This window comes from Hippopotamus amphibius, chromosome 5 (genome assembly GCF_030028045.1).
Source record: "Hippopotamus amphibius kiboko isolate mHipAmp2 chromosome 5, mHipAmp2.hap2, whole genome shotgun sequence".
NCBI classification, from domain to species: domain Eukaryota; kingdom Metazoa; phylum Chordata; class Mammalia; order Artiodactyla; family Hippopotamidae; genus Hippopotamus; species Hippopotamus amphibius.
Window position 1 is genome coordinate 52,137,937 of NC_080190.1, and position 27,077 is coordinate 52,165,013.

The following is a 27,077-nucleotide window of genomic DNA, read 5'->3' on the forward strand; positions in this document are numbered from 1 at the left end:
CTCAGAGGCAGAATCATGACCTAAGGGCCAGGCGTTCCCTGCTACTGCCCCTCCTAGGTTGGGGAGAAGGGGCCAAGACGGCACAAGCCCAGGCCCCGCGGCGGGGCCCACACAGCCCTGCTGACAACACCACGGGCCACAACACTCGACCAGCCCACAGACACCGCCCAGGACACAGACGTGGCCAGTCTGTCCAGCCAGGCCCACGTCTGCATCATTGGCGCTCAGTGACAGGGTCGGGAACAGTCCCAGAAGGTCCGCGAGGGAGGCGCGCGCGTCTGCTCTGCCGGCAGCTGCTGGGAAGCTGGCAGCCGGCCAAAGAGAGGAGCCAGAGAGGGAGCAAGAGCAGAAAGGGGAAGAGATTGGGAAGGGGGCGAGAGGGCAAGGGCGGGAGGCCCCAGGACACCCGTGAAGGCTGCTCCGGGGACACCCAGGAGTGCCCTGGCCTCTCCAGTTGTGAATTTCAAACTTGCTAGGCTGGCAGAACACCAAGGACTAAAAATCCACGAAACGCAGTTCCCTCCTGTTACCGGCCCTGAGCTGCACCAGTACCAGGAGAGTGGGCTGCTGAGCTGGGACAGAGCGGAGTGTGCACAGGTGGGGAGGAGGACTGACATGCCGAAGGAGCCTGCAGGGGGAAGCGGGCGGAAACCAGTGAGTCCTGGTGCTCCGTCGGAGTAGGGGTGGGGTGAGAGGAAAAAGAACCTTGGACAGTTGCACGATGGAGAAGGGACTTGGGAGGGTTTTTACCTTGTTTGCAGACGCACTGCTGTGCAACGCAACCCTCACCTTCAACTCCTCTGGGAACTGGTCACTAAAATCAACTTTTTCCTTAACGCTTGGGGACCAGGAAGAGATGCAGGGTTCTTTACTGTGGTGAGCATTATGTAAACACAGAGACTGAACTTGTAGACAGCTGCACCACAAGATGGGGGCCAGGGGATGCTTGAGTTACACACTGGGGTCTTCCAGGATGGTTATGCCCAAGCACTGGGATCCAGAGACCTTGCAGATTCAAGCGCTGCCTAGGATGAAACTAGGGTTGCCTGTACTCCCACCCCAGTCAGGGCTGCCATGTGGATCCAACCTTCTGAGCCATCCGGGCCCTGGAACTCCTTCCCGAAGTCAGACAGAAGCTGTGGTGTCCTCTCTGAGACTAGAGGTTCAGCGTTTGGATGGGGCTCTGCTCCTTCCAGATGAAGGCTGGGAGTCACCTACACCCATGTTGAACCTGGCAGTAGGCTGGTGTTTAAGCCCACCCGGACAGTTTGCTAAGGTGCTGGGTCTTTCCTGGGAGGTGAGCCAAGTCTGCAGCTGATGCCTGGACTGTTCAGAGCTCCCCCTGCCTCCCCTGTAAAGACAGAGTCCCTGGAGATTAGGCCAGCAGGTGGGCACTAGAGCCTCAGAGGGAAGCTACTTGCTACCAGATACAGAGGCATCGTCACAGTGCCGGGAGCCAGGGCCCGAGAGGGGAGGGGTGGAGGGAAGGGCAGGGCAGGGCTCTGAGCTGCTCTGGGACTCTGCGGGGACAGGCCTCAGAGGTAGAGCAGTGACAGGTGAGGGGCACGTTTGCAGGGTCCTCTGACATGTAGATTACACCTGCCCTCGAGGCCACCAGTGCCCTGCCTGGTACAGAACACCTGGTATCCCTGCCAGCTTTCTTAGCGCACAGCAACAGGAAGGAAAAAGCGCCCCAGCAGACATACAAGCCTGTATAGGCTGCTACAGTGCCCAGGTTGCTGGACCCTGGGTTTGGCAAACTCAGGCCGTGCTAGAGTGCGCTCCCTGGAAGCGGGGTGCAGCGAAGCCTCTTTAGGGAGGTGCAGCCTTCATGAGAGACCCTCAGATTCCCCACTGTGAGTCAGGCTAAACTGGGGGGGGAAGGGCAGAGGCTGTGTCTGTGCTCAGCCAACAAGATGGATCTGGGGGTGCAGATTCCAACTTGGCAGGGGGGACAGAAATAAGTGGGGCTCAGCTCCCCAGGGAGCAAGATCCCTGACAAGCCTGGACCCAGGGTGGCGGTAAGTGTGTTCCCTTCTGTTCAGATGGCCACTCGGATGAGTCTGCGACCCCAGCAGCGACCAGTGGCCACAGTCACTACTTTGGGCATTAATCACAAATAGAATTGAACCACTGCACCCACTGTACCCCTACCTCTCACCCCTGAGCCACAGGCTGCTTGGGATTCAGTGAAATAAAAACACCTACCTTCCTCCTGTGACCATGGAAAAAATGGGCATTTTATGGGAGGCCGTGAGGACAACCTTCCAGAAATTAAAGTCAGAAAAAAGAAGAAGGGCAGGAGGCTTAGGCCCTTCTAGTCCTGGGCAGAAGGCTTGCTGGTTGCCTCAGAGCCTGCCTGCAGGGCTCAAGACCCCCAGAGGGAGGGGCTGACAGTGCACAGAGCCTCAGGGGGAGCTGCTTTCTCAGGATGGGGGCCTGAACAGAAGGAGGGAGCAGGCTGGAGTTTCTTCTTGGCCCCCCCTTTCCAGATTTCCCTCCAGTGAAACCATGCAGGGTCTGGGGGAGAGACTCCAAGACCTGCAGCAGAGTTCTCAAAACCCCCTGCCTTCTGCTGGGATCTGAATGGAGTCTGTGGGTGGTTGGACCCCAGGCGGAAAGGGCCTACAGGACCAGGGCGAACAAGCCCCAAGAGATGCTTCTGAGAGGAGGGAAGGGGAAGGCCAATGCCAAGGCCTGTGGGGCCACCCTTAATACTGCCTTTTGTGTGCTCACTCAGTAATTTTGTAGAGCCTGCAAATATTCCAGGGAAGATATGAATGACAAAGGTTCCCTGTAATCTACCTTCACCAGTACCCTTCCACCTCCTAAACGGTGTCTGGTTACTGAGATGTAAACTTCGAGTGACTGGCTGGAGAAACATTAAGTAACCAGAAGTACTGAGGGGGGTGATGGCAGGGCAGGCCCCTGCTGGCTCCCTGATGGAAGGGACCTGGAGATTTTTAAGCAGTTTGCCATGGGGTGTGTAAAGCCCCTCCGTCAAAGCTTCAATAAAGACCACATTGTTCACTGGAACATCTCTGTGAGTGGCTCCGAAGAAGAGGGGACAAACACAGAAACGGCGCGGGAGCAGAGGCGCACAGGACGGGCAGCGCTGACAGCTTAGTCACGCCTCAAATAGCTCCATACTACCTTTTGCACTAAATCAAACACCATCTCATTTCAGGCTTTTTACAGACACACTGCAGGCACCAACAGGTTAAGAACCATCACTGGAACTGCATGCCATTGTTAGCAGACCACAGGCTTGGATGCCCCAGCCAAAGAGTGGGAGCAACTCTGAATGGCAGAAATAGAGGTTTGAAAAGAAAATCCACATCAACTCGAGCTGACCCCAGAGTCCCACTCTCCACGCGGTCCTGTGGCCACTACACGCTGGTTAGCAAGAACAGAAAGCTTGGCCCAGGGTGGAAAGGCACCTCTGAGCCCCAGCCCCTCACACGGAGGCCAGCACAGGATGTGCTGGCCCGAGACAGACTCTCCCAGGAAGGACATGCAGACGACACATTTGCTTCCAGAAGTGTAAGCACAATCACACTGGGCCCCATGCCTCCCCATGGAAGGCCCTAGTGGGTTCCAGTGGGTTCCAGGGCAGTGTGCCCTGCCTCGTGCCCAGGGCCATGAGCACCTGACAGGCCGAAGGTGTCGGGCCCATGGCTGGGGCCTCAGCCCTGCCACTGTTGGGGAGACCATACTCAGAGACACCTAGCCCAGCACAAGCCTCACCTCATGCCCAGGGCTTTGCTTCCTTGCAGCAGCTGTGGTGCTTTGAGCAATTTGTGGAGCTGATACCTCAACGTGGGTCTGGACAGGTGAGTCCAAGGGTCAGGTTCCCCCACCCGGCACAGCCCTCCATGTGCCTGCTTCCCCGTGCCTACCCTTCAGACTCACAGGGGACCGGCCCTGAGATGAGTGGGCAGGCCAGGCAGCCAGCCCAGTGCCTCACAGGGAGAGATGCCCTCATTTTCAACAGCCCAGCAAAGGCCAAAGCAGCCCTGCCCCCTGCCCAGGGACAGAGCCGGGAGAGCCCAGAGTCCTTGCTCGGGCAGCCTGGGCCCAGGGGTTAGAGACTCAGCTCCAGGCACCCACCTCACTGACCCGGGATGCATGTCCCAAGCCAGCACCTGCCAGAGCCCTTCAGGGGCCGGGAGTCTCCAAACGCATTAACTTGAGACATTCCTTCCTTGAGTCGTGTGACCTAGGAGCTGCCCTGGGAGGGATGGGGTTAGGAAGGGCAAGGCCACAGAGCCTGAGTCCAGGCACTTACCTTGACCTTCGCAAAGCTTCTTCATCAGGGTCTTGCACTGTGGGTAGAAAGGTGCAGGTCAGAAGGAATTACAGGGACTATCAGGAGGAAAAGCTACTGGAGCTCAGTGGGCAGGGAGTCCCCACCCGTGATGAGACAGCTATGGCTCCCTACCTGTGACCTCTGGGAGAAGAAGGGTGTGTGCTGGGCACAGGGCAGGGGGAGAAAGGGGGCATGAGAGGAAGCGGTGCAGTGGGGAGGGAGGAGCCAGAGGTGTGACCTGCAAGGTCCTCTCATCCCAACCCAGGTGTGCACTGCAGCCAGCCCGCAGCTCACTGCTGGAGTCAGGGAGCCGAGCAGAAGGCTGATGGCACTGTGCCTGCCCCAGGGGCCTGGAAGGGGTGCAGCAGGCCACTAACTATCTGTCTTCAAGGGTGGGGGGCTTGACTCCCTGGCGTCTGTGGGACCGTGGCGTAGGGCCCAGGACCCTCATCGGGCCCTCAAGGTCGCCCCTCCTGTCCCACGCCCCACAGCCCTCCCTTACTGTATTCTGTCCCCGTCATCTGGGCCAGGATGCGGAAGGACCGAGACTGCAGGTTGGAGGAGCGGCGGGCCCACTCGTCTGCCTCGTCTTCCGGCTTGTTCTGGTTCTTAATCACGGCCTGATACACGGGCGAGGCGCTGTCTACAGTGAGGTCCTTGACAGGAAGGCTCCTGCAATGCAGAGAGAGGCCGTGGGCGAGGGCAGGGCTGGAACCCTACACCTCCGCCTGGTGCCGCCCCCCCCCACGCCTGTTGGTGACCCCTGCTTGTCTGAACCCACCATGCCCTCTACCCACTCCATCTGAGAGCCTGCGACGGACTTGGCCTGGGTCCTCAGTGCTCAGGGGGGTCACCGTGAGACCGTGAATTCTGCTTACACGGGGTCAGGAGGCTCAGACCCTCCAACTGATATCCACCCCCCCCCCCCAGGCTAACTCCAGACAAGGCCTGAAGACACGCCCCGCCCCGCAGGAGCTGGATCTCCTTTAAACAAAGAAGAGGTCTTCTGGAAGTTATTTCAACCTCCCTGAGCAGGTCCTGAGTTTGGGGATGGGTGAGGACAGGCCATTCGGGGGACTCAGAGGCCTCGTCGTGGTCAGTCCCTTGGCGGCCTCAAAGCTTGGGATCCAAACGGGGAGGCACCCATGTCACGACTGCCCTGGAAGAGGGCCACGGGCTCCTGCTCAGCAAAAACAGGCAAGCTTGGCGAGGAGGTGGTTGGAAAAACCAGGCAGGCAGCCCCTAAAGCCCAGCATCCCCCACGTACAGTGGGGTCTCTCGCCCGAGGGAGCTGGGAGTGGAGCTTCAGGGAGGGTCACTAGTCCTCTGCCCCAGGGCAGCATAGTTTTTTGAGGGGGACCTGGTGACCTTCCCTTAGTCTCCCAAGGTCTGGCACATGGCAGGTGCCCAAAACTTAGTTGAATGAACAAATCCTAGCTCAGAATCAGAAGGCACCCCAGAGCCCCTTGAATCCAGGGTCGCTCAGCCCAGATCAGACTGCAGGGCGACACGCACTCAGAGCTTTATGGATGGCTACTCACTGCAACCAGAGAGGGCTGGGGACCTAGGCTGTCCAGCCCCCTCTCAGGAGTCAGTGTGGCCTCAGCAATAACAGCCTGTCTCCCCAGCCTGTAGACTGGTGGCCCAGCCATCTCTTCTTACAGATGCTGAAACTGAGGTCCAGAGAGGCCAGCCGACTAGCTCCAGGTTATGTCATGTAGGGGCCCCACTGAGTTAGAACCCAGGCTTCCCAGCACCCAGCTCAGCATTCTTTCCATCAGACCCTCTGCAGTGACAGGGCTTAGAAAGGCCGCTTCTGCCCACTGGGGTCTTGCACAGCTCAGGTGCTCCACACCTGGTGACATGGCCCAGTGCAGACCCTCCCCCTGTGAAGCATCACCCTGCCTGCGCCATGACTGCCTCTACCTGCCCCTGCTCCCCTGAGGGCTGGCTAATTGGAGGGGGGACCTCCCCAGTGCCCCTGTCTTCTACCCCTCTCTGCAAGGAGCTGGACGGAAGAACTGGCCTAGTCTCCCAGGATTGGTCCCCTGTGTCGGCTCAGGGTGGGCTATGAAAGCAGAGGTGGAGAAAGGTGACGGGAGGCGACTGACCAAGGTTGGATGGAACTACCCCTACTTTTCTGAAGGCTTTCCCCTGGCCTGGAGAGCTACAGGTCCTGGTAACCTTGGTTGGGATCAGATAAGGAGACCTACAGATCCCTCTGGGAGCCCAGGGAGCAGAGGAGAGGCTGGCATGTCGCTGGGGAGGTCATTTCTGACATAGGGAGGAGTCTCAAGGGGTCCCGAAACAGGTGGAAGGCGTTGGCTGCCATTTCCCTGGAACGTGCCCTTGAGGTGCTTCCTGTTCCTTCCACAGCTCCAAGGGCTCAAGAAAGTGAGCCCCAGGAGTGAGTCCCCTGGGATTCACATTGTCGCTTCCCTTCCCACAACACTGTGCAAAGACCAGGGACCTGCGGTGCTGCCGCAACAGAGACTGGGAACCAGACGAAGGAACTGCTGTGCCTTTTGAGAGTCTGGGGCTCGGGAAGAACACATACAGGGGGGGATAGAACAGGCTCTGCAGTTCTGGGACCCTGGGTCCGAGACCACTCTCTGGAGCCACTCCCAGCACAAACTTCTTGCCACCAAAATCACTCCATGGTCACCGCAACATCAAGGTCACTTGTGGGCATTTACTCCACTGTACACCGCCCCCAAGCCTGACTCATCTTTCGCCTCTTCTGGGTGGTCCTGGCAGGCACTGGCTCCTCCAGAGTCATCTTGCATGAGGATTCTGGGGAGTGGCCTCCAAGAGGCCCCTGTATCACCCTCTCCTCAAATAATGGCCCGATGTGGATTCTGACACGAAGGTCTAAGCTGTCCCAGTGCAGACAAGGCTGGGGGGAGCCCTCACAAAGCACAGCAGGGAGAACACGGGATACAACCCAGCCAGTGTGGTGTCATGACTCTATTTTTGTGTCCATCGTGACATTATTTGGGGAAAACCCCAAAAGACAAGTACTTGCCTGTAGAGGCCGCAGGGCATGTCATTTACCTGTGAGGTGGGTGTGAGGAAGAATGTGGACAGAGCCACTGTCCTCAGGCACATCCCACCAAACCCATACACCATCCCGCAACCAGACAGACGGACGACGGAACAGATACTGTGGGGTCTACTTACGCCAGCGGCGATGCCCTGCCAAGCAGAGGAAAGCCCAGCAGGGAGTGCGTGTCCATCATGGGAGGGCGGGGGGGCGGCGCATACACAAGGGAGCAGGGTTAGGGTCAGAAATGAGTTATGGGAGTAGGGTGGATAGAGGAGGAAGAGAGAGAGACAAAAAGAAAACTGTCAGTGAGGAAGGAATCATGGAACTTAACAGCAGAAACGGAACACCTTATGGCAGACAAGGGCAGCTTTTACCCACTGGCGCCGCGGCTGCATCAACCCGGCAGCGCTGAGTTAGAAGGAAAAGGAAGCATGTTGCTTCCCAGGCACGCAAGGGAGGGAAAAGGATGAGAGGGAAGGTGATAGGAAGGAGAAGCCTATATTAGATCGACAGTGCATCATGTTAAAAAAAATATATCATGGGCGCCCTAGGGGTAAAACCAAATGATTTGCAGTCTTTTCCCAAGGTGCAGAAAACATAATGTTAGTGAACAGCAGTTCTTCCACTGTGCTTCCCTTTGGCGAACATTACCACTTTTAAGAGCACACCAAGGACACACATGGCAAACAAATGTTAACAGGAAATCCCTGCTAACTCTTTGGCTTAATCAGGCAGTCTTGTTTTCCTGGGTACACATGAGCTAATGGTTGTATTTTTAAACTTGCATGGTCATATTTTCTGCTTTGAACGATGGGATTAAATAAATCAACACTGACCAGAGAATTCTGCAAAGAACTGCAGCCCTGAGCCTGGAAGGATCGACTCAAGGCTCCACGGCAAGCAACCTCCGCCCCCTGGTGGCCCAAGGGAAGTACTGCGTGCCTGAGATGACCAGGCTCTGTTGGACCAGGAGCGCTGGGAAGTCCACACCACAGTTCTGTCCTTTGGACTCTGGAGCCTGCACTTTATAACTTGCACACTTGTCATGGCCACGAGGGCTGGGCTCTGCAAAGGCCAAACACTACAGGTGTTTTCCCGGGCTTTTCAACGTCTCTGCCCCTCTTACAACATCTGTTTTTCTTAGCTTTGGGAAAAAGGATAACCATCATTTTAAGATTTCTTGCCTTGAGTTGCTGGAGATCCTGATGCAGGGATAAGATGTTACCCAAAGAGATAATCAGTTCTGAAAGTCAATAACAATGGTATTTCCAAGTAGAATATAGTAAAGGACTCTGTGTGTGTGAAAGGAAAAAAGAGACACAGACAGAAACAGAAAAAGAGAGCGATAGAAAGAGACAGAGACAGAGAGAAAGAGACAGACAGAAAGAAAGAGATGCAGAGAAGAAGCAGGCTAAGAGAAACAGAGACAGAAAGAAATTCAGAAAGGAGAGAGGCTCCCATCAATGTTTTTACTACTACCAGTTTCATCCACAAATAATTTTCAGCCAACTCTCTCCCTACTCAGCCCTCAAGTTCCTCAACCATTGCTAACAAGCAAATTCAGGAACCAAGGATGTCCTAAGTCCCACTGCCCTGAGGCTGGGCTTCCCTGGGGCAAACAGGAAGAGGCTGTGCTGGGTGCTCTGTGACAGGGCTGACTGCCAACAGCACCGTGGATGGCTGGTCCTGAGGTCACTTCCCAAACAAGAAACCCACTCATGAATTGGAACTGCCCTCATCATTGGAAGAACACAGCCACTCCGCCCCCCCCCCCCCAAGAATGGTTTAGTTGTGAGAAGCTGAGGTATTCAGGATGTGGCCCCGGTTAACAGGATTCCAGAAGTCTCTTTCTAAACCAGCCCCCTCAGGGAGCCTGGGAAAATGCAGAGGCTGTGAAAAGCACTTGGAGGAACCCAGCACATGCTGCATTTCTCCACCCTTCTCCTAAAGCTGACCATGAGATTGATTCTGAAGAGAGAACACCATGTTCTGGAAGGCCGGGGCAAAGGCTGGCTCTCCTCCAAGGGCTGTACCCTGGGAGGCTCAAGATGATGGAGGAAAGCTGGTTTCCACGCCCAAAGTCTCCGATGGCGCGCAGTGGCCCGGTGCCCTCCGCGGTGACCACGCGGCGGAGGCCGTGAGCGCCGGTGGAGGAGGGGAGGCGCTTACCCACTGAAGTCACTGCCCTGGGCCTGGGCCTGCCCGGCGATGGCGTCCATGATGGCGTCCTGCGAGTACATGCTGATGGGCGTGTTGTACTGCGCGTGGATGATGGTGGCCTTGCCGCCCAGCCCCTTCACCTCGATGGGCTTGTGGGTCGACAGAGCCGAGTCCTTCAGGGCGCTGGGGTTGAAGCGTTCCTGGTAGTCGGCGCTGGGGTGGGGGGAGGGGGGAGCATGGGGGAAGGGGAGCATGGGGGGAGGTGGAAGGAGAGAAGGGCAACAGGTGGTGTTACACGGGTCCAGGGGAGGGCTGGTGGTGGAGGGTGTGCAGAGAGATCTCCCTGAGTCTGACCCCAGGAAGGCCGCCCAAGTCCCCCCCCACCCCCACCCCCGACCGACGTGGGCGGGCTGGGCCTGGTCGGGGAAAATCCTCTCCCCGTCCCCAGAGCCCTTTGCAGAAGGTCTTTCTGGCCGGTCTCCGCTTTCCCAGATCCCTGGAGGCCCCGGCTCAGCCTGAGCTACCTCTCAGGGTCAGCAGTGGGCGCCAGGCATTGAAAGATCTCTCACCACACCCGCAGGGAAGCAGAGACAGAAAGGGTTGGGGATTGGGGACTGGGATTAGGAGACAGGAGCTGGGCCACGCGTGAAAGGCAGCGGCAGCCCAAGCGGAATCCAGAACGCCCCCAAAGGCAAAAAGCAGCCCCTTTGGGCACCCACGGGGATTCTGAGCTTGGTTCCTCCACGAAGGGACTCATCCCGGGTGGTCCCCGTGCTCGTGCTCCGCTCCTCCAGACTCTTCAGTGCGTGTGCTTCTTCCTCGGAGCAGGGCTTAGGTGCTCAGGCCCCCCAAGTCCAACTTGCTGGGTGGCCCACCAGCTTCTACCCATCGAGGCTTTTCCCTTCAAAAGGTAAGTGTGCTCCGCAGGCGGAGACAAGGTCAGGCACAGCCCTTCTGAGGGGTCCAGGAGGCTAGACATGTCTTCAGGCCCGCCCGGAACCGGCATCAGCACGCGCTGCCCCCACTGCCCCCCAGGGCCAGCAGCTGCGGCGGCTAATTGGGAACACAGTGGCCCGGGGTATCCGACGGAGCCCCAGCACCCCTGCCCGCCACCTCCACTCCATACTCGCAGCTCCACACACATGCAGGCTCACTCAGGAACACAGAGGCACTCCCACTCACGCATGCACATACAGGTACACGTGCTGACACAGGCGCTCGCTGTCCAGACCCCCGGACACGCGGTCGCATGCTTACATATGCAGGCAAGCACACACACGTGCTTTCCTTTGATACTAACTTGGCTGGAGAGTTGGCTACCACCTGGGGGGGAGAGAAAGAGCAAAGAAGACAGGGCTATCAGAGTGAGGCTCCTGCCAGAGGGTCTGAGCATAGTGACAAGGTAGGGATGGTCCTCAGACTGGCCATTGTGAAGGCGGACCCCGCCCAGACTGGCACTGGGTGGGGAGCCTGCAGGGTGAGGAGCGTGCAGGGTGAGGAGGGGGAAGAGCTCAGAGTCCCGATCACAGCCTCTCAGTTTGGGTCAGAGATGCCAACTGCAACGTAGGTCCGTAGTACCTGAAGCTTTGCCAGGGAGAAGGGTTTTTTGGTCCATCTTCATAGGTGCCCATTTACCATGTACATGAATCTCCCTCATACACCGTGGCTGCAGACCCCGGAGAGAAAGCCTGAGATGGAGACTGGACCAGCTATGGCTGCTACAGGAATGGCCAAGGCCCCAGGTGCCTCCTGGCCAGACAGCAGCTCTGAACTTACCCTTGTTTAATGAGGGGCAGCTCTGGGAGTTCTGTTCCCTGAGCAGGAGTTGCCGTGGTGCTGGGGTGTGTGTGCAGTGGGATTTCTCACAGCCCCGGGAACATGCTCTCTTTCCCAGAGGATGGTCAGGCAGCCCTGGACACTCCCCCTGGGACCCAGTAGTAAGGGGTCCGTGCAGTTTCCAGTAACCGCCCTTAAAGGCCCTGTGGGAACGGGCAGTGAGGCAGGATGGAGGAATGAAGAGACTTGGGAGAAGTGTGGGTCTGAGGCTTATTGCACAGAAGCCCCCAGCCAAGGCAGCCCAGCTTGGATACTACGAGAGGGACCCCACCCTCACTCTTATCTGAGAACCAGCCTCCTGGGGCATCATCTCTTTGAGGGAGGCATTGCCTGCATCATGTTTCTTTAAATGCAAATTCCTTGTAGTAGCCGACCCTTTTCAGAAACCTGAGGGGAGAAGAGGGCAGAAAGTGGTGTCCCTGCCCCCACACCCCCGCCACCTTCCCAGATCTGACCACTCTGGACGCTGGCTGGGAGAGCCTAGGCCTCAGCTGGCCTGGCCCTGGTCATCCCTTGGCCAGAACCCTGGGGATCCAGACCAAAGCAAGGGACACCCCCACGTCCCAGGCCCAACCCTGTCTCAGAGCTGATAAAATTCACTCTGTCCTCTCAGGCTCAAAATAGCTGCAAGTAGAGCTATATTAGGAAAGGGCCAGCACAGATCTCCAATTCCTTCTCCATTTTTGGCCAGGGCTGACAGCTGCAGGGTCCGCTCTTGCCCTGACCAGCCCAGTGCCCCCTGTAGAGGGCAGTGTTAGCCTCAGGGGCTGCCTCTGCCCTTCCCGGCCCGGGGAGCCAGCTCCTTCTTTGGCGCTGATTCCGGCCCCCTGCTTAGCTTCCACCTGAGGACCCGGAGGCTGGATGCCTGCAGCAGACATAGCTCAGAGAGGAGCACCCAGGACTCGGGGAGAAGGAACCAAAGATGTAACACTGCCCAGGGGGCCTTTGCACCTGCTGCCCTTCAGTGCCAGCCCCAGAGAGGAGGAGGCGCAGGGGGCTGCAGGCCCCGCTGTTCTTGCAGCCACTCTGTCCCTTTCCACTCGTCCCAAGGGGTTACAAACGGCGAAGGAGTCACCTCACAAGCTGCCCAGAGAGTATGGGAAGGAGCTTCCTTTTGAAGCCAGACAGTTCAGAGTTCAAATCCTGACCCTGTCTCCTCCTAGCGCTGTGACTCTGGACACGTTACCAACTTGTCGTAGCCTCAGTCTCCTCATTCATAAGACCGAGAAGGTGGGGCTCACCGCAGACCGAACAGAATGCTGAGTGTAAAGCCCGCAGCATGGGTTAAGTGTGCGATGACCAGACATAGGGAGTAGCATTTGCCAACCCTGTCTCCTGTGAGCACTTAGACACTTGGCAAAGGTGGTGGCCTCTGCCCAGGACAGAGGCTCCGCCCTTCCTACTGGGACCGCAGCATCGGTATTCACTTTGAAGCACGCACCACACTCCCTCCCTAGCCCGTCTTCCCTTTAAAGAAACTGTGGGACCCTGCTGCTCTGAGTGTCAAGTAATAATCTAACACTTGCCAGGCTCTGGGAAGCCCTTGCTCCAATGGGAGGGCACCTCGGGGGTCATGAGAAGCAGGGGTGGGGCAGGCAGGTAGGTCCCTGGCTCCATGCAGGGAGAAGTCAGACTGACCTGAGAGCCCGTCCTGTCTGCCACTCGTTAACTGTGTGACCTTGGGCAAATTACTTGCTCTCTCTGGGTTTCTATTTCCCAGCTATACAATGGGGAAATGAGGCCCCGCCCCGCCCCAAAGTTGCTGAGAGAGTTGTGTTAGATAAAGTTGTGTTACCTAGCCCCCAGCCTCAACTGAGGGCTCCGTGAGGGGAGACCTTACCATCACTGCAGGTGGGCCCTGTGGAGGTTCAGGTCCACCAGATCCTGACCTCCCTGCTGGGGGCCAGTCCCAAAGAGGACGAGGAAGAGCTACCAGCCCAAGCAGCACAGGAGAAGGCCACGTCTACTCTGTCTTTCCCTGAGATTTTTGGCAGAAGCCCCTTGCTAGAAAAAGCCCGGGGGAATGAGGCTTTGCCACCTTGGTCTAGGGAAGCCAGGGTCCAAGTGCTCAGACTGTAGAGTGCCCAGCTTCACTCGGGATCCCAGAAAGAGCTAGGGGAGCTGGGGGAGCTGGGGATCCCCAGGGGAGCAGCGAGTGGGTGGAGCACAGATACCGTTTGCAGCTAGGTCAAAGGAAGGATGTGGGCTTGGATCACACTGACCCAGATTGCATTGCTGACTCATCCTTGTACCTGTTATGTGACTCCAGGCAATGATGACAGGTAGCACGGAGAACAGAACAGAGCTCAGCGCTATACACGGGTTGCCTGCTTCAGTCTTCCCTGTGGGCAGTCTCACGGAAGAGCCCTGAACCCCTAGCTACTGGGCCATGTGCCTTGACTCAGCCTTCGCTGCCGCCAGAGATGCGCATACCAATTGCACAAGGCCATGGAAAAAGTTATGCTGAGATAACGAAACTTTGCGGCTTTGAAGCTAAGACGTGCCCTGCTTGGAGCCTCTCTCCCCTCAGCCCCTGCACAAGGCTCACCCCGGCTCTGGCTCTTGGTTCTTTTAACTCCTGTGCTCCAAGAGTACCATCAGCTAGAGCCTGGGGGGCAGGGTGTGGCCTGCTGAACCTGCACAGCCGGTTTCTCCTCAGGGTCCTGCTTCCTTGCTTCCCCACCCTAGCCAGGGTCCGTCCTGCCAACCCACTCCCCTCACCCTATTGCCCAACCTCTCTGTACCCAGCTCAGGTGCTCCCTTCTCCAGGCAGCCTTCCCAGACCACTGCCAGACCTAGAGAACTTGCCCTCCCATCGCTCAGGACGCCCAGAGAGGTGAGGACTAGCCTGTCCCCTTGCCTCAGAGTCCCTGGAGGTATTAGGCTTTGTCCTGTCTTGGTGGGTGATCTGATGTGAAAGTTTTGGGATTCAGAGTCTCTTGTATTCAGGTCCAGCCTGGCCACTTAGTAGCTGGACAGCTGGACCTTGACATAACCTTCTCTGAACCTCAGTTTCCCTCTCTGCAAAATCCAACACATCGCCCCAGCTTGTGTAAATCAACGATGGGCCCAGCTCATGGCAAATGTCCATATGATGATTACTTTCACTTCTCTTAGCCTGCACTGCCTCATGGGCTTAGGGCTGGCCAGAACGAGGCCAGTTCCTCACTCTGACCCCCTGACCAGGCCTCTACGAGCACTGAGGACCCAGGTGGCCCCTGCCCACCAGTGAAGAGCTGTGTGCTGTTACCTACCCTCCTGGGAGTCCAGCACCTGAGGCCTTCCCACGGAGGCTCATCTGATACATCTGAGCCATCTCCCTCAGGGTCTCTGCCGAGTACAGGCCAATGGGGTTGTTATACTGCCTTGGCTGGCTCGAACCCTGTGGGGCTTTCAGGCTTAGTGAGTCCAGGGCCCCCTCCAGGCTGATCTTGGCCCCCGGGCTGCCCCGTGGAGGGCCAAGGTCAGAGGCCTCCGTGTGTGAGGAGAAGACGGAGGTCTGGGAGAAGGAGGAGCTAAAGGTCTGCCCGAGTTGCAGGGTGCCTGGGGTGCCCGGGCTGGCCTTTGCCTCGGGGTAGGGGCTGGGTGCTGCCAGGCTGCTGTTCATGTCCAGAGCAGGGTCCTGGCCCGGGGCAGCGCCGTGCAGGGGAGAGAGAAGAGAGCAGTTAGAGGTCACACGCATCCCAGCATTTCTGCGTGAACCTGAAACAGAGAGGTGAGTGCGCGCGCCCTGCAGCCCACTGCACGGAGCCCAGGGAGGAGGGACAGACCGGACACCTGGAAGAGAAGGGTTTTGTCAAAAAAGCGGGATGAGGCACACGGCTCCTGGCCCTGAAGCTGTCATCCACCTGGACAAAATGCAAAGCCCCACACAGAAAGCTAGGCCAAGCCGGCCTGCCTGCAGGGCTGGAGGAAAGGGGGTGTGGTCTCAGGGAATTTGGGCGGAGACCCCTCCATCCTCCATCGGTTCCCCTTTCCCCTGAACGGGGGCACCTGGTGAGCACAGCCCTGCCTCCTGCTCTGCTGACCGCACACTGCAGTGCCCCACGTGGCCAGTGAGAGGGGGCCTCCGGGGCTGGTGGTGAACGGGCGGAGCAGAGGTGCAGAGGGGAAACTGAGGAAGGAGGGGCTGACATTTGCTCCCCTCAGTCTGCCTCTGCAGCTTCTCCCAATCAGCCCCCGCCCACCTCCCCAGTCTGTCACCCACCCCAAACCCCCATTATTCTCTCCTTGTCCCCTCTCCCCACCTTGCCCGCCACCCACTCTGCCCCACTGGACAGACAGGGTCAGTATGAGGTCATTCAGGGAGGGGTGCAGAGTGGCGGAATGTGTAGTCCTGCAGGAGCGCTGGGGTGGGCCTCCCGTGCTCCGGGTACCTCAGGGTTGAGCTGCTCCGAGGGAGCTGGGAAGGGGCCTGGGGCAGGGGATGAGGCGTGCCTGCCCTGTGCCTGCCTCTTGGTTGCCCCGGCACTTCTGAGTGCCGCATAAGGGCGTGCCGTCGGGAGAAAGGGAGGTGGTAGGGAGATAGACCGTGACAGAGGAGAAACCTTGAGGGCCAGCAGGCCCCCCCATGCCTGGGAGCTCCTCCTGAGGTGACTGACTCCATCTGAGGCCTTGGCTTTAATGCCACAGTCAGCCCCCTCCCCAGTGCCCTCAGGAGGACGAGGGTCAGAGCCTTCTGGACACTTGTCCCTTCTTGGCTGGGAGGATGCTCTCTTTCGTGAAAACACCGCTGCCTAAGTGGATTTCCTGTCCACCCACCCATGAGGCCCAGGTATTGGCGAAGCACCAGGCAGGCCACCCCTACACTCAGCATTCCGTGAGGGGCTCAAACGCCTCTCCCCGGGGACCCGCGCCACCTCCCCGGCATCGGTCGCAGCAGGGGCAGGGCTGATCCCACCACCTTGCCCGCGTCGGGCCAGCCGAGGGTCAGGCCAGGGGCTGCACTCCAGGAACCACGGCCCAGAGTGGAGCCTGCCACCCACGGTCAGCACCTACCTTCTGGTGGGGGATCACCGGCAGAGGGGACTGAATCGGGGGCGCTGCCGTAGAGATGGGAATGGGACGCTTCGACCTGGAAAAACCAGAAACGGAGACAGTTGTCATTGGGTCCAGGAGCTCCTGCCTCGGCAGGGCTGACGAGGAGAGAACATCTGAAACCCAGGGAGCCAGGGTAGAGGGACTGGGTGTCTGTCCCCTGGGCCTGACCAACGTGGAGAAGTCACGGGTCTCTGCTAGGTCCCAGGGAGGCTGCCTGTGCACAGAGGAAGCAGGGACGACCCTGGCTTCCAGGCCGGGCTGCCCATATACCAGCAGCACCGTGACCCGCCCTCTCTGAGCCTCATCTGTAAAGCGAGGCACAGATGTGGCAGGTGCTTGATGACTTGGGCCTGCCCTTCCTCTGATCCAGAGGCTGCCCTCACTTCCCTGTGCGGTCCAGTAGCACAAGGCTGGGCGCATGCTGGACAGCTCCTCTCCCTGGCCCCCTGGTGCCCACACCCAGCCTCCGCCCCCTGCTCTGGAGAGCTCCCACCTACTTCTGCAGTGTGAGACTCAGGTTGTAGCTGGCGGACTTGATCTTGTTCTGGGCCTCCAGGTGGGTCATGGTGTCGGTGTTGACGCCATCGATGGCCACCACGAGGTCACCCTGGCTGAGCTGGGACTGGGCGGCCTTACTGCCTGGCGTGATCTGAGAGAATAGCAGATGGGGGGTGAACATAAGAAGGGTGACCTGAGGATGGGCCAGTCCTCAGGGAAGACTCACCAGGCATCATCCAGTGGAGGTTTGCCATTTTGTCTTTCATTCATGTGACCACCAGCCTGCTTCCTTTTCCTGGCACAGAGCTGGCCCCTGGTGCTCTGTATCTGAGTGCAGCCATGAGACTAGCTCTGGCCCACAGAATACAGGTGAAAGCAGTGCACGCCCCTTGCAGGCCTGCCCCAGCAACCATCCTGCACTCTCTCTGCTTGGCAGCTAACTGGTTGCAGAGGACCCAGAGGAGGACAGCCAAGCCACTAACTGAAGGGACCTGGATTATGGAGTCGCTGCTTGGAGGGGAGATAACTAGGAAGCACTGAACTGGATGTTGTGTGAATGAGAAATAAACTTTCTCTGTGCTAAGAGATCTGGGGGTTGTTTGTTACACCATTAGCCTACTATAACATCTGCGCCCTGAAAACCCATGGCACGCTTGCCAGGCCCCAGAAGAATTCAGCAGCAGCTAAGACTCAGCACTACTACAGAGATGCTGCCAGGCCAACAGGCAGGCCAAATGCACCCTTACAAAAGCATCCTAGTGTAAGTGCTTAGTATTCTACCATGGAAGGTGTGCAGAGAGGGCTGGCAGAGCTGTCAGCTCTGCTTGGAAGAGCAAGGTCAGCTGGGACATGGGACTCAGCACTCTGTGATTGGCTTCATATTTCCCAAAGGGGAGGTGCAGAGGTGGAGGCCAGTTCCCAAATCTTGCACTCAAGTGACATTACAGAATGCTAGAGTGTGGGGGCCCTACCCTCAGTGTGATCGCACAGAATGCCGTGGATATGCCACCCCATGCAATGTCAGGAAGGCCACACTCCTAGGGACATTACTTGGGATGCTGAGATAGCTCAGACTCCACTCCCAATGACATCATGCACAGTGCCAAATTCTGCATGTCCAGCCCCCAGGAATAGCACCCTGAATGCAGTGGTGCTATTCCTGGGGGCTGGAGTGACATCTCATGAAATGCAAAATTCTGGAGCACCTAGTGACATCACCTAAAATAGCTTGATGGCCAGCCTCTAGTGACATTACATGGAGTGTGATGAAGTGCTACCCCTAAAGGTGTCTCATGGGATGTCATGGAGACTCTGGCTCCACGCCCTGCTGACATCACATAGAATGATTTTATAACCTGACCTCCAGGACATGATGTGGAAGCCCCCCGTGACATCACATTGGATGCCAGGCAGGCCTTGCCTCCAGTGACATCATAGGAAAGAGGAGCCCCTGGGAGTCACCCCCCACCAAACCGTGCCTGGAGGGTGTCCCTTGGCTTTTCCTCCCCAACATGCCCACCAGCCAGTCCTGCTGGCTTCTCTGGGCACACCCCAGTCACCTTTCTGGCTATACCCCAAGGACAAGGCTGGCTCCTAATGTTGGCAGAAGCCATTTTCTGGCCAAGGCTTGGGGGCCATCCTAAAAGGAGCCCAAAGAGGACTTGGGGACAGTCCCATACCCTGGATGCCAGGCCTGGGTGGGCCTCTGGCCAGATTCTGGGCTCTCAGACATGGATGGAAACTTCCTGCCAGGCCCCTCTGAGAGAACTCCCGTCCTAACCAGGGCCCTGCAGTCGCCAGCCTGCAGCCCATTCCCAGACAGGCTCTAGAAGGTGGGCCAGGGAGCACGGGTGCTAACCTGGTGATTGTAGCAAGGCCGGGGGAGCTCCAGCCAGTTGCCATTGGCCCGCCGTTGCAGACTCAGGGACTGTGGTGCCTTCTTAAACACTGGCTCCTTGTGCCCAGAGCAGCCTCCCCACCACCCTCGGCATCTGCTGAGATGAGCAAGGACAATAGGGAAACAAACGCCTTGATTGTCAGGAAGCCACGCTGTCGGGTTTGCCAAGTCCTGCCTGCTCTCCAGCCTCCCATCAGGGCATCTTGGAACCCCTCGGGCCATCTCAAAACACACGTCGCCTTTATCCCCAAATCGATGGCCATACAGAGCCTTTACCTGTGACAGGAGTGTGCTGTTTCCTTTGATTTAAGTGGTTGAACAAAGGGTGAAAAAAACGACAACAAAGAAAAGCAAAACACTTTCTAGGCTGAGAGGGGACTCCCAAGGGCAAGCTGAGCTGCCCAGCCAGGCCTGTCCTGCAAGAAAATCACCTCTCCCTATACCTTCTAGCTTCATGTTCAGACCTCTGCTATTCCAGGCATTTTATTATAGATACCTTCAAACACAGAAAGGCAGAACTAATTCTATGGGGAACACCTGAACACACACCACCGCGATTCTACTGTAGCATTTCACTCAACTTGCGGGTCACGTGTCCATCCCTCTCTCCATCCATCAACCCATATTATGTTTGAAGCATTTCAGAGAAAGCAGCAGACACCAGTATGCTTCCATTCAGGGTGAATTGTGCAAGGCCTCTGCTGTGCTACTGGACTGCCCACAGGGCTCCCCCACAGCAAGACACCCCCATGCCAGGGCTTCCCAACCCAGGGCTCCCCCAGATGCTTCTAAGCATCTACAGGGAAGGGGGGCATCACCCTACAGCAGGGAGCTCCCAGGCAGGGCAGCCACAGACCGCAGACAGAGGGGAGGACCTCATGCCTGCAGAGGTGATGCCTGCCAGGCGGGACCAGAGCTGTGTCCAGCAGATCATGGATAAAGTGTGAACAAGGACACTAGAATGACATCCAAGAGAGGCTGGGGCCAGATCAGCTAGGGCAAACCACGGGCCATCTGGAATGCCCTCCCTTCTGAGCTGCCTTGAGGACATCTTTCTCCCTCAGGCAGGGCTAGCTAACACCACACCTTCCCACAGGGCTCCCATCTTTCCCGTACCTGGCCCTGCCTGGCTCCCCCTCACCCTCAGGTATAGACTGAGGTGATCCTGTTCGCAGGGAAGAGCCCAGCCTCCCCCAGGCCTGGTCAACAGCCAAACTCCCTGAGGAGCACCGCCGAGCTGGCTCCAGCCTGCCCCTGGCGCCTCTCCCTGCACCTGTGTGTGCTCGTCAGGGCGCAGCTGGCCTGACCTTTGGCTGCCCTGAGCAGGGCCCAAGACCCCGCGGGCTGGTGGGGTGGAGGACGCTATAATCCTCTGGTAGGGAGGCGCTCTGCTGGTTCTGCCCAGGTCTCCTTAGAGAAGGAGGCAGGGTGGAGGCAGAGACCCTAAGGAGGTTGCCCCTCAGCTCAGCCAAGGGCCATCAGATCCCCTCCTCACTCTGCAGGAGCAGCCTGCCCGGCAGAAGCATGGGGTCAGCCTTGAACCCTTGCCCAGAGCCCAGGGCTTGTGAAGAGTGCAGTCCAGGCATGAGATGCCCATGTAGCTCTAGTCTGACTCCCTAGCCCCCTCGCTCTACTTTCCTTGTCCCAGAAAAGACCCAAAGCTGCTAAATCCTTGGAGAATTTTTTTTTTCTTTAAAGTCTTTCTAGCCCATTTAGAGCACTTGAAAAACTCTTTTAATGAGTGTTTCATTCCCATTTTACTTTTCAGCTTCTCCAGTCACCAGCGACTGCCCAACAGGGAACCCAGACATAGGCAGAGCTCCAGGACGGAGGGGCTGTCTCAGAAGCCCCTAGGCTAGGCTCTAGGTGTTTGGGGGCCAAGATCACCATCTAACCCACAGGAGTGTTTCCTCCTTGGGGGCCGTGGTTGAGGGCACCCCAGAGGGGGCACAGGGATAGCTGGTACCAGGGAGCAGCTGTGGCCCCCGTGACCTTCAGGTGCCTGGGGGGAAGCAGCAGAGCAAAGGGCATGGACTTTGGTCGGAGATGGACCTGAGACTGCAGCGCTAGCTCCATGGCCTCTGCGTAAAGATAGCAAGGATGCCTTTCTCCCGGGATCGTGATGCGTTCATCAGTAAGTGGAGTATTACATAAGGACAGTGCAGAGCTGAGCAAGTTTCAGGGAAGCTCCCAGCTGAGGAGGTGCAAGTGCTGCCCCTGGCCCCTTCCAAAGAAGGAGTTCGAGGCTGGAAGGCTGCAGCCCCCGGCTCCACAGGAAACAAGATCTGGAGCTGGCAGAGGGTGGTGTGCGAGGGGCCAGCCCTGACTGATTAGTCCTGAGCCAGCCTCCTGTCCCTGGAGGGGCCTGAGCGTCAGCTGGATGGGAGAGAAGTTCTGTCCAGGGTCCCAGGGAAGCAAGGCGCCAGCTGGGGCTCAGGCACACCCATGCCCTTGGCTCCTATTTCCCCGGCTCACTGGCAGCAGAGGGGACCACTGGACTCCGCAGAAGTTTCCGGCCACCACTCCCAGTGCTTACAGCCAGACAGGCCCCTGCCTTCTTTTCCCTCCAGACCTGTCCGTGTAGGTGTGGCAAGGGATGGGGCACAAGGGCAGGCAGTGGATGCTGTGGGCTGTGCAGCTTCCAGCATCTCCTCCTGACCCTCCCAGGCTGACATCCCAGGGGATTTCCAAGGAGCCCTAAGTGCATTTTACATTGTGTGATTAAATTACTGTCATGCCATGCTCTGCTGCCTTCCCATCCGGCCTCCCCTGGGGACTTGCTCCATCCTTCACCCTCTCACTGGAACCTCTGTCTTCTCATGGCCCCACTCTCCAATCCCACCCTGGCTGATAAAAAAAAAAAGCCAGAGTCTTATCTATGCTCAAAAAACATCTTACACGGAAGACTTTTAGGGCAGTGAAAATACTCTCTATGTTACCATAATGGTTGATACACGTCATGATCCATTGGTCAAAATCATAGAATGTGCACACCAAGCGTGAACTCTAGGGTAAGCTGTGGGCTCTGGACAATAATGACGTGTCCGTGTAGTTTCATCAGTTATAACAAATGTGTACTCTGGGGGGATGCTGGTAACGGGGGAGGCTGTGCTTGTGTGGGGGCGGGGAGCTCTAGGTGTTCTTGTTTTTTTTTTTTTTCTCAAAACATATATTTATGACTCCTCTCAGTACATCTTTAAACACCTTTGCCAGATCTCCTATCCTTTATCTTCCTCTCAATGTTGCTGTGAACCTAAAACTGCTCTAAAAATGTTAGTCTTAAAAAAAAAAAAATAAGCCTTAGCTGTTCCAACTTGTTCCTGCCATGTTTCTCTCCCTTTCTTTACCACCAGGCTTTTCTAAGGAGTGACCAGCAGGTCCTGCCTCTACTGTCTCCCATCCCTCTCCCATCAGCCATCTGACTTTGATCCCCACCCCTCCACATATACCGATGACCTCCCTGTGCCAAAGCCAGGGGTCACTGGTCTCTTCTCTAGCTGACCTCACGCTTCCCTAGCCTTCTGAGTCTCTCTCTTCTCCTCTTGTATCTCCTCCACTGGATGCTACCCAATGGGCCCCCAAGAGCTCTGGGACACGGCAAGGTCTGCGTCACGCCACTCAGGATGGTTCCTGGGAAGAGCTGGATCCTGGCTTCACAGGGGCAGAGGAGCTGCGTTTGGGAATGGGAGGCCCCGGGTGGGAGCCTTTGCAATCATGGCTAGCCCCTGGACGAGAGGGAGCTTCAGGGAACCGGGGAGAAAGGCAGGGGGCTGCTGCAACAGGCCCAGCGGGCATCACCCAGGAAGCCCCGTCCTCCTTACACTTGCTGCTCTCGCACAGCGCCTGCAGCTCGGGGAGGCCCGGGGGCTGCCTGTGAAGTTGCCCTCGCCCTGTGTCCTGACCCAGGACCTCAGAAAGCCCACTCCCCAGGGCCCTCGTTGGGTCAGGAACAGCTCTGAGCACCAGGGAGAAGAAGTATGCTGGGAGGGGGCCTGGCCTGGGGACCTCTAAGGATGCATTCCCCTGCAGTGGGCCTCTGTCCGGTTATCTTCCCCATTCGTTCACTCGGGAGGACCCTGGCAGCCCCGCAGCAGCCCTCCGGAGGCTTGCCTGACCTTCAGCGTGGCTATAAACAGCATGGGCTGTCAGCACTGCTAGGCGCTGCCCAAGAAACAGCACCACGGCCTCGAAATTCCAGGAATTGCCGGCGCAGCTGCCCCAGAATAGTCTCAGCCTGTCCTCCTTCCCCTCCCCAGGGACCCTCTGTGCTCTACGTCCCCACCGTAGCCAGGAGAGTCTGACAAATACCGGAACTGAGAACAGCAGAGGGGCAGAGGCCTCTGGGCTGGTGCCCCAGGTGAGCCTGCTGGGCCCGTGGGTGAAGCCATAAGGAGTGGAGGCCCTGGAGCAGAAAGACAGGACCCCCTTGGCCCAGGCTCAGTTCCACCACTCCCCCATCCTCACAAGCAGCCTGTGCACAAAAACAGGTGTGTTTTCATAACTGTACGTTAGAATGAACTCTCACCTGTGTGCTTTCACTGGCGCACCATCCCCATTTTACAGATGAGAAAACTGAGGCTGAGCAGGTGAACTGACTTTTCTAAGGTGACACAGCTGTGAGTAGCAGAGCCAAACAAAAGCATACGTCTCTGGCATAAAATCAAGGGCTGCAACTCGTACGCCAAGAGGCAAGTCCCCAGACCATGGCCCCAGCCTCAGACCTAGCTGCTCCAACAGGGGTGGGGGCTGGGCCTTTGGAAATGCTCCCTCTTCTGCCGCTCCCGCCCCTCCCCCACTTCCTGGAGAACTTGGCTGGGGTTGAGGGAGGGTGAGGGTGAGAGGGCAGCTCATGTTGCAGGACCAGCCGCACCTGTCCAGGATAAGCAAAGGCATTTCCCCTCCACCCTCCGAGTCTGCCTCCTGAACCCATTTCTCTGTGGGTCCTCAGGCTGAGACCCACTGAAGAGAGGACTTGAGGGGCTGTTATTGCTCCAAGGTTGATTCTGTGGGGCTGGTGGGCGGGGTCTGGTGGGTACAGGAGCTACTGCGCAGGTTGCAGGTGGCCAACCTTCTTACGGGAGGAGCTGTGGCACACAGGGGACAGGCCGCGCTCAGTGCTTTTCTACGAGCTCCTAGCCAGAGCGTGAGGAAGCAGGCGTGGGAGTTAGGGGTTACCAAGGACACAGGAGCGCGTGAGCAAGTTTGAGCCTCAGTTTGCCCCACTCTGACGTGAGATGCCGATCCCAGACCTGCCTGCTTGACCACCCGCCTCAGCGTTACAGTGCCTGTGCCCAGCGGTGCTGCCCCTGCTGAGAACAAGCCGGCCTGGTCTTTGCTGGGCCCCTCACCACAATACGCCACTACTGCCCTGTCGCAAAGACTCAGGCCAGGGCATCTACTGGCCCCCTGTGGGAAGCGGCTCAGGGCTGCAGTGGGAATAGGGTTCTTCCAGAGAGCTCTGGCCTTGCATCCCCTCAGGGGAGAAGTTCCTGGTGCAGAAGGACCTCAGGCACCCCAGCAGGAGATACCACAGCCCTGTTGGGAGGGCAGGGCGCAGTGTCCTGGGGCTTGCCTGGCCAGCAGCACTGAGCCTGGGACGCCTGAGCGCAGGGTATCAGTGGCCCACCAGAGGACTTATCAAGAGGCTCCAAGCCCTAGGAAGACCCAGCACCCAGTCCAGCCTGTTGCATGGCCTTGGTGATTTGGGGCGTGCCCCTAAAGGGAGCTGAGAGGCCCATCCCCTGATGCCCTGCCTGAGCTGTGGGTTCTATTTTTAAAAGTCCCCCCTAGTTATTGGCTCTAGTACATCCCAATACACCCCCTGCCTACAGTGAGGACATTCTTCCTGCTGTCTAGCTTAAGGCTTCTGTGCTGCAATTTAAGCCCTGGGCTGGCTGGGGCCAGGTGATGCATAGACCCCGGATGAGGTCATTGGCTATCCTGGGTACCACTGAGCCAGGAGGCTTATTTCCATCTGCAGGGATGGGGTCAGGAGCAGCAGTAGGAGGCCTTGAGGATGGTGGGGCTGGGGGAGATCTGGGCTCAGTTCCAGGCGTGGGAAGCTGGTGGACCCATGAGAGTGAGGATGGATGGTCCTGCCTTGTACAGGGAGGAGACCTGCAACCAGGGGGATGGGGCGCTTGCAGAGTCCTGGGGGCAGAGGGGGCATGTCCACTGGGGCTCAAATGCCCAAATGTCACTGTATCATTAGGCAGAATGGGGACGTCTCTGGGTGTCCTTCTAACATAGGACCCCGCAGTCTCCAGGGCAGTGGGTCTGGAGACTCAGGTTAGAATAAGCCAGACCTCCAGCAGAACGACGGAGGGCAAGGCCTTGCCCCTGGACTAGAGCCAGGCCAGCACCCCAGAGGAGCGTGGCCTCTATTGCTGTTGTGAGGCTCCCATAGCACCCCTGAATGGGGCTTTCTCTCTTAGGGTCCCCCTGAGTATCTACATTAGATTCTACAGCCAGGACTGTGCCTCCAGTGGGGACATTGGGTCCCTGCCCCGTCTGCCAAGCACCTTTCAGGCCTTCCCTGGCTGTCCATCTCAGGGCCTCCCTGCCACACTCTCCACCCCACCCTCAGGCCCAAGGCAAGTCTCCACTGCCCTGGAGAAGAAACTGTCTCCCTATCTCCAGGTGGACAGTGACCCAGACACCCCTGTCCCTCCATCACCCTCCAATGACAGCCTGGGGCCTCAGCCGACCCCCTGGCGTCCACACCAGCCGTGCTGGGGCTCAGCCTCAGCCACATGCTTCCAGGCAAGGCTTGTCTTTGTCCCGGAACACTTCCCAGTCAACTCTGAGCCTGGGGCCTTCCGTGCCCCTCTGCTGGACTTCCCTTTACTTGACAAGTGTTGCCTGAGCACCTACTATGTTCTAGGTACTGATCTAGGTGCCAGGGACACAGCAGTGGTTAAAATGAAGTACCTTCTTACAAACTGCTTCCTCTCAAGCAGATCTAGCTTCTCATTTCTCTGGACTTCAGTGTTGCCAGCTGGGCAATAGAGTTACTCAGACAATCTCCAAAGACCTGTGACCTCCCCATCAGGCGGTGCTGTTCCCTGATCACAGACACTGCAGGACACACAGGCCATTTCCCCAGGTGAGTGTGGTGAACCAGACTTGAGATAGGCAGGCAGAGCAGCTGTAGGTAAATGGCTGGGGCTCAGACAGGAGAGCAAGACCCAGCGCCATGAAGCCAGCCAGTGTGAGGTCCCCGAGAGGGCCCAGGAAGGCGGGGGGTGGGGTGGGGGGAGGGGGGAAAGGCACAGGCTGTTATCTCACGTCTGGGATGGAGCGGGTGTGGGAGACCAGTTCCCAGCCCAATCCAGCTCTGAACCCCAACAGCAGGGCAGCAGAGGTCAGCAGTCTGTCCATCTAACCATCCACCCACCTCTCACCTGCCTTCTGCATGCTACGAGTGCTCTTTCCCCAAAGCAGCTGCCCACTTCCAGGCTTGCGGGTACCCTGAGCCCACCCTCCCAGAGAAGAGCTTAGGAAGGCCCTGTCCTTTCTGTCCACCTGCCTACCTGGCCTGAAAACTTGGTATTTCCTTCTCTGCTCAAAACACCAGCCGCTTGCCCATGTTTCATACTCACAACAGGCCAGCCAATTCGGGTGGGCTACAGCCGTGGCTGAGACCAGGGACCTGTGGCCAGCAGTATGCAGTTAGGTCCAGTCCCATCCCCAGACCAGGAAAGTGTGCCCTGCTTTCCAAGAGCCTCAGGGAGGACAGACAGATGGATGGATGGAGGCACACAACCTCCTTTGAGCATGCCCCGCCCCTGCGGGTGCTAGGCTGTCGGCCGTGTGCACTCACCCGGGAGATGGTGAGTGGCATGTTGAAGTCCTTGCCCCCCTGCAGGCGGAAGCCCCAGGGCCCAGGCCCGGTCAGGGTCACGCTGTAAGACATGCCGGCGCTGACAGTGGCGGCGTCTGCAGACAAAGGGAGAAGAGTAGAGTAAGACGGCCCTCATGCACCTGCCTCCCCAGCCCGAACCTCGGCCCCTGCCCCCCGACCCCTGGCCTTGCCTGCTCCGTCCCTTGCTGCCCGCCGGGCTGTGCAGAGCTCCTCAGAGGCTCCTAAGAATAGCTGGGAGCGAATGCCATCGACACTGATATCTGCCCTCTGCTGCGCCCATAAATGGACTGTAACCCTACACTGTGTCCGCCCGCCCTCGGCCTCCCAGCAGGTCCACCGTGACTCACCAGGCTAATATAGCCCCTGGGGAGGGGTGTCCGGCACCCCGCACCCCCCGGGGGCAGGAGCGGAGCCTGGCCAGGCTACT

The 27,077-nt window shown here is 58.0% G+C and overlaps 1 protein-coding gene across 5 annotated transcripts in view; it reads right to left on the bottom strand.

The window, feature by feature from the left end:
- The window catches only part of LDB3 (LIM domain binding 3), a 57,486-nt gene extending 30,754 nt beyond the window's left edge, over positions 1-26,732 (bottom strand). Inside the window, exons 1-8 of one of the 5 annotated variants that reach the window (XM_057734275.1) lie at positions 26,609-26,727; positions 16,889-17,040; positions 16,350-16,425; positions 10,816-10,838; positions 9,525-9,728; positions 7,490-7,504; positions 4,812-4,981; positions 4,289-4,325 (exon numbers count right to left, since the gene is read on the bottom strand). In XM_057734275.1, the coding sequence (XP_057590258.1) occupies positions 4,289-4,325; positions 4,812-4,981; positions 7,490-7,504; positions 9,525-9,728; positions 10,816-10,838; positions 16,350-16,425; positions 16,889-17,040; positions 26,609-26,701 (770 nt within the window). In that variant the 5' untranslated portion in view covers positions 26,702-26,727. Of the gene's footprint in view, positions 1-4,288; positions 4,326-4,811; positions 4,982-7,489; positions 7,505-9,524; positions 9,729-10,815; positions 10,839-14,605; positions 14,974-16,349; positions 16,426-16,888; positions 17,041-26,608 lie in introns of all 5 variants that reach the window. The other 4 variants (XM_057734278.1, XM_057734276.1, XM_057734280.1 and 1 more) reach the window with 4 other exon arrangements.
- Between the last annotated feature and the right edge of the window lie 345 nt (positions 26,733-27,077).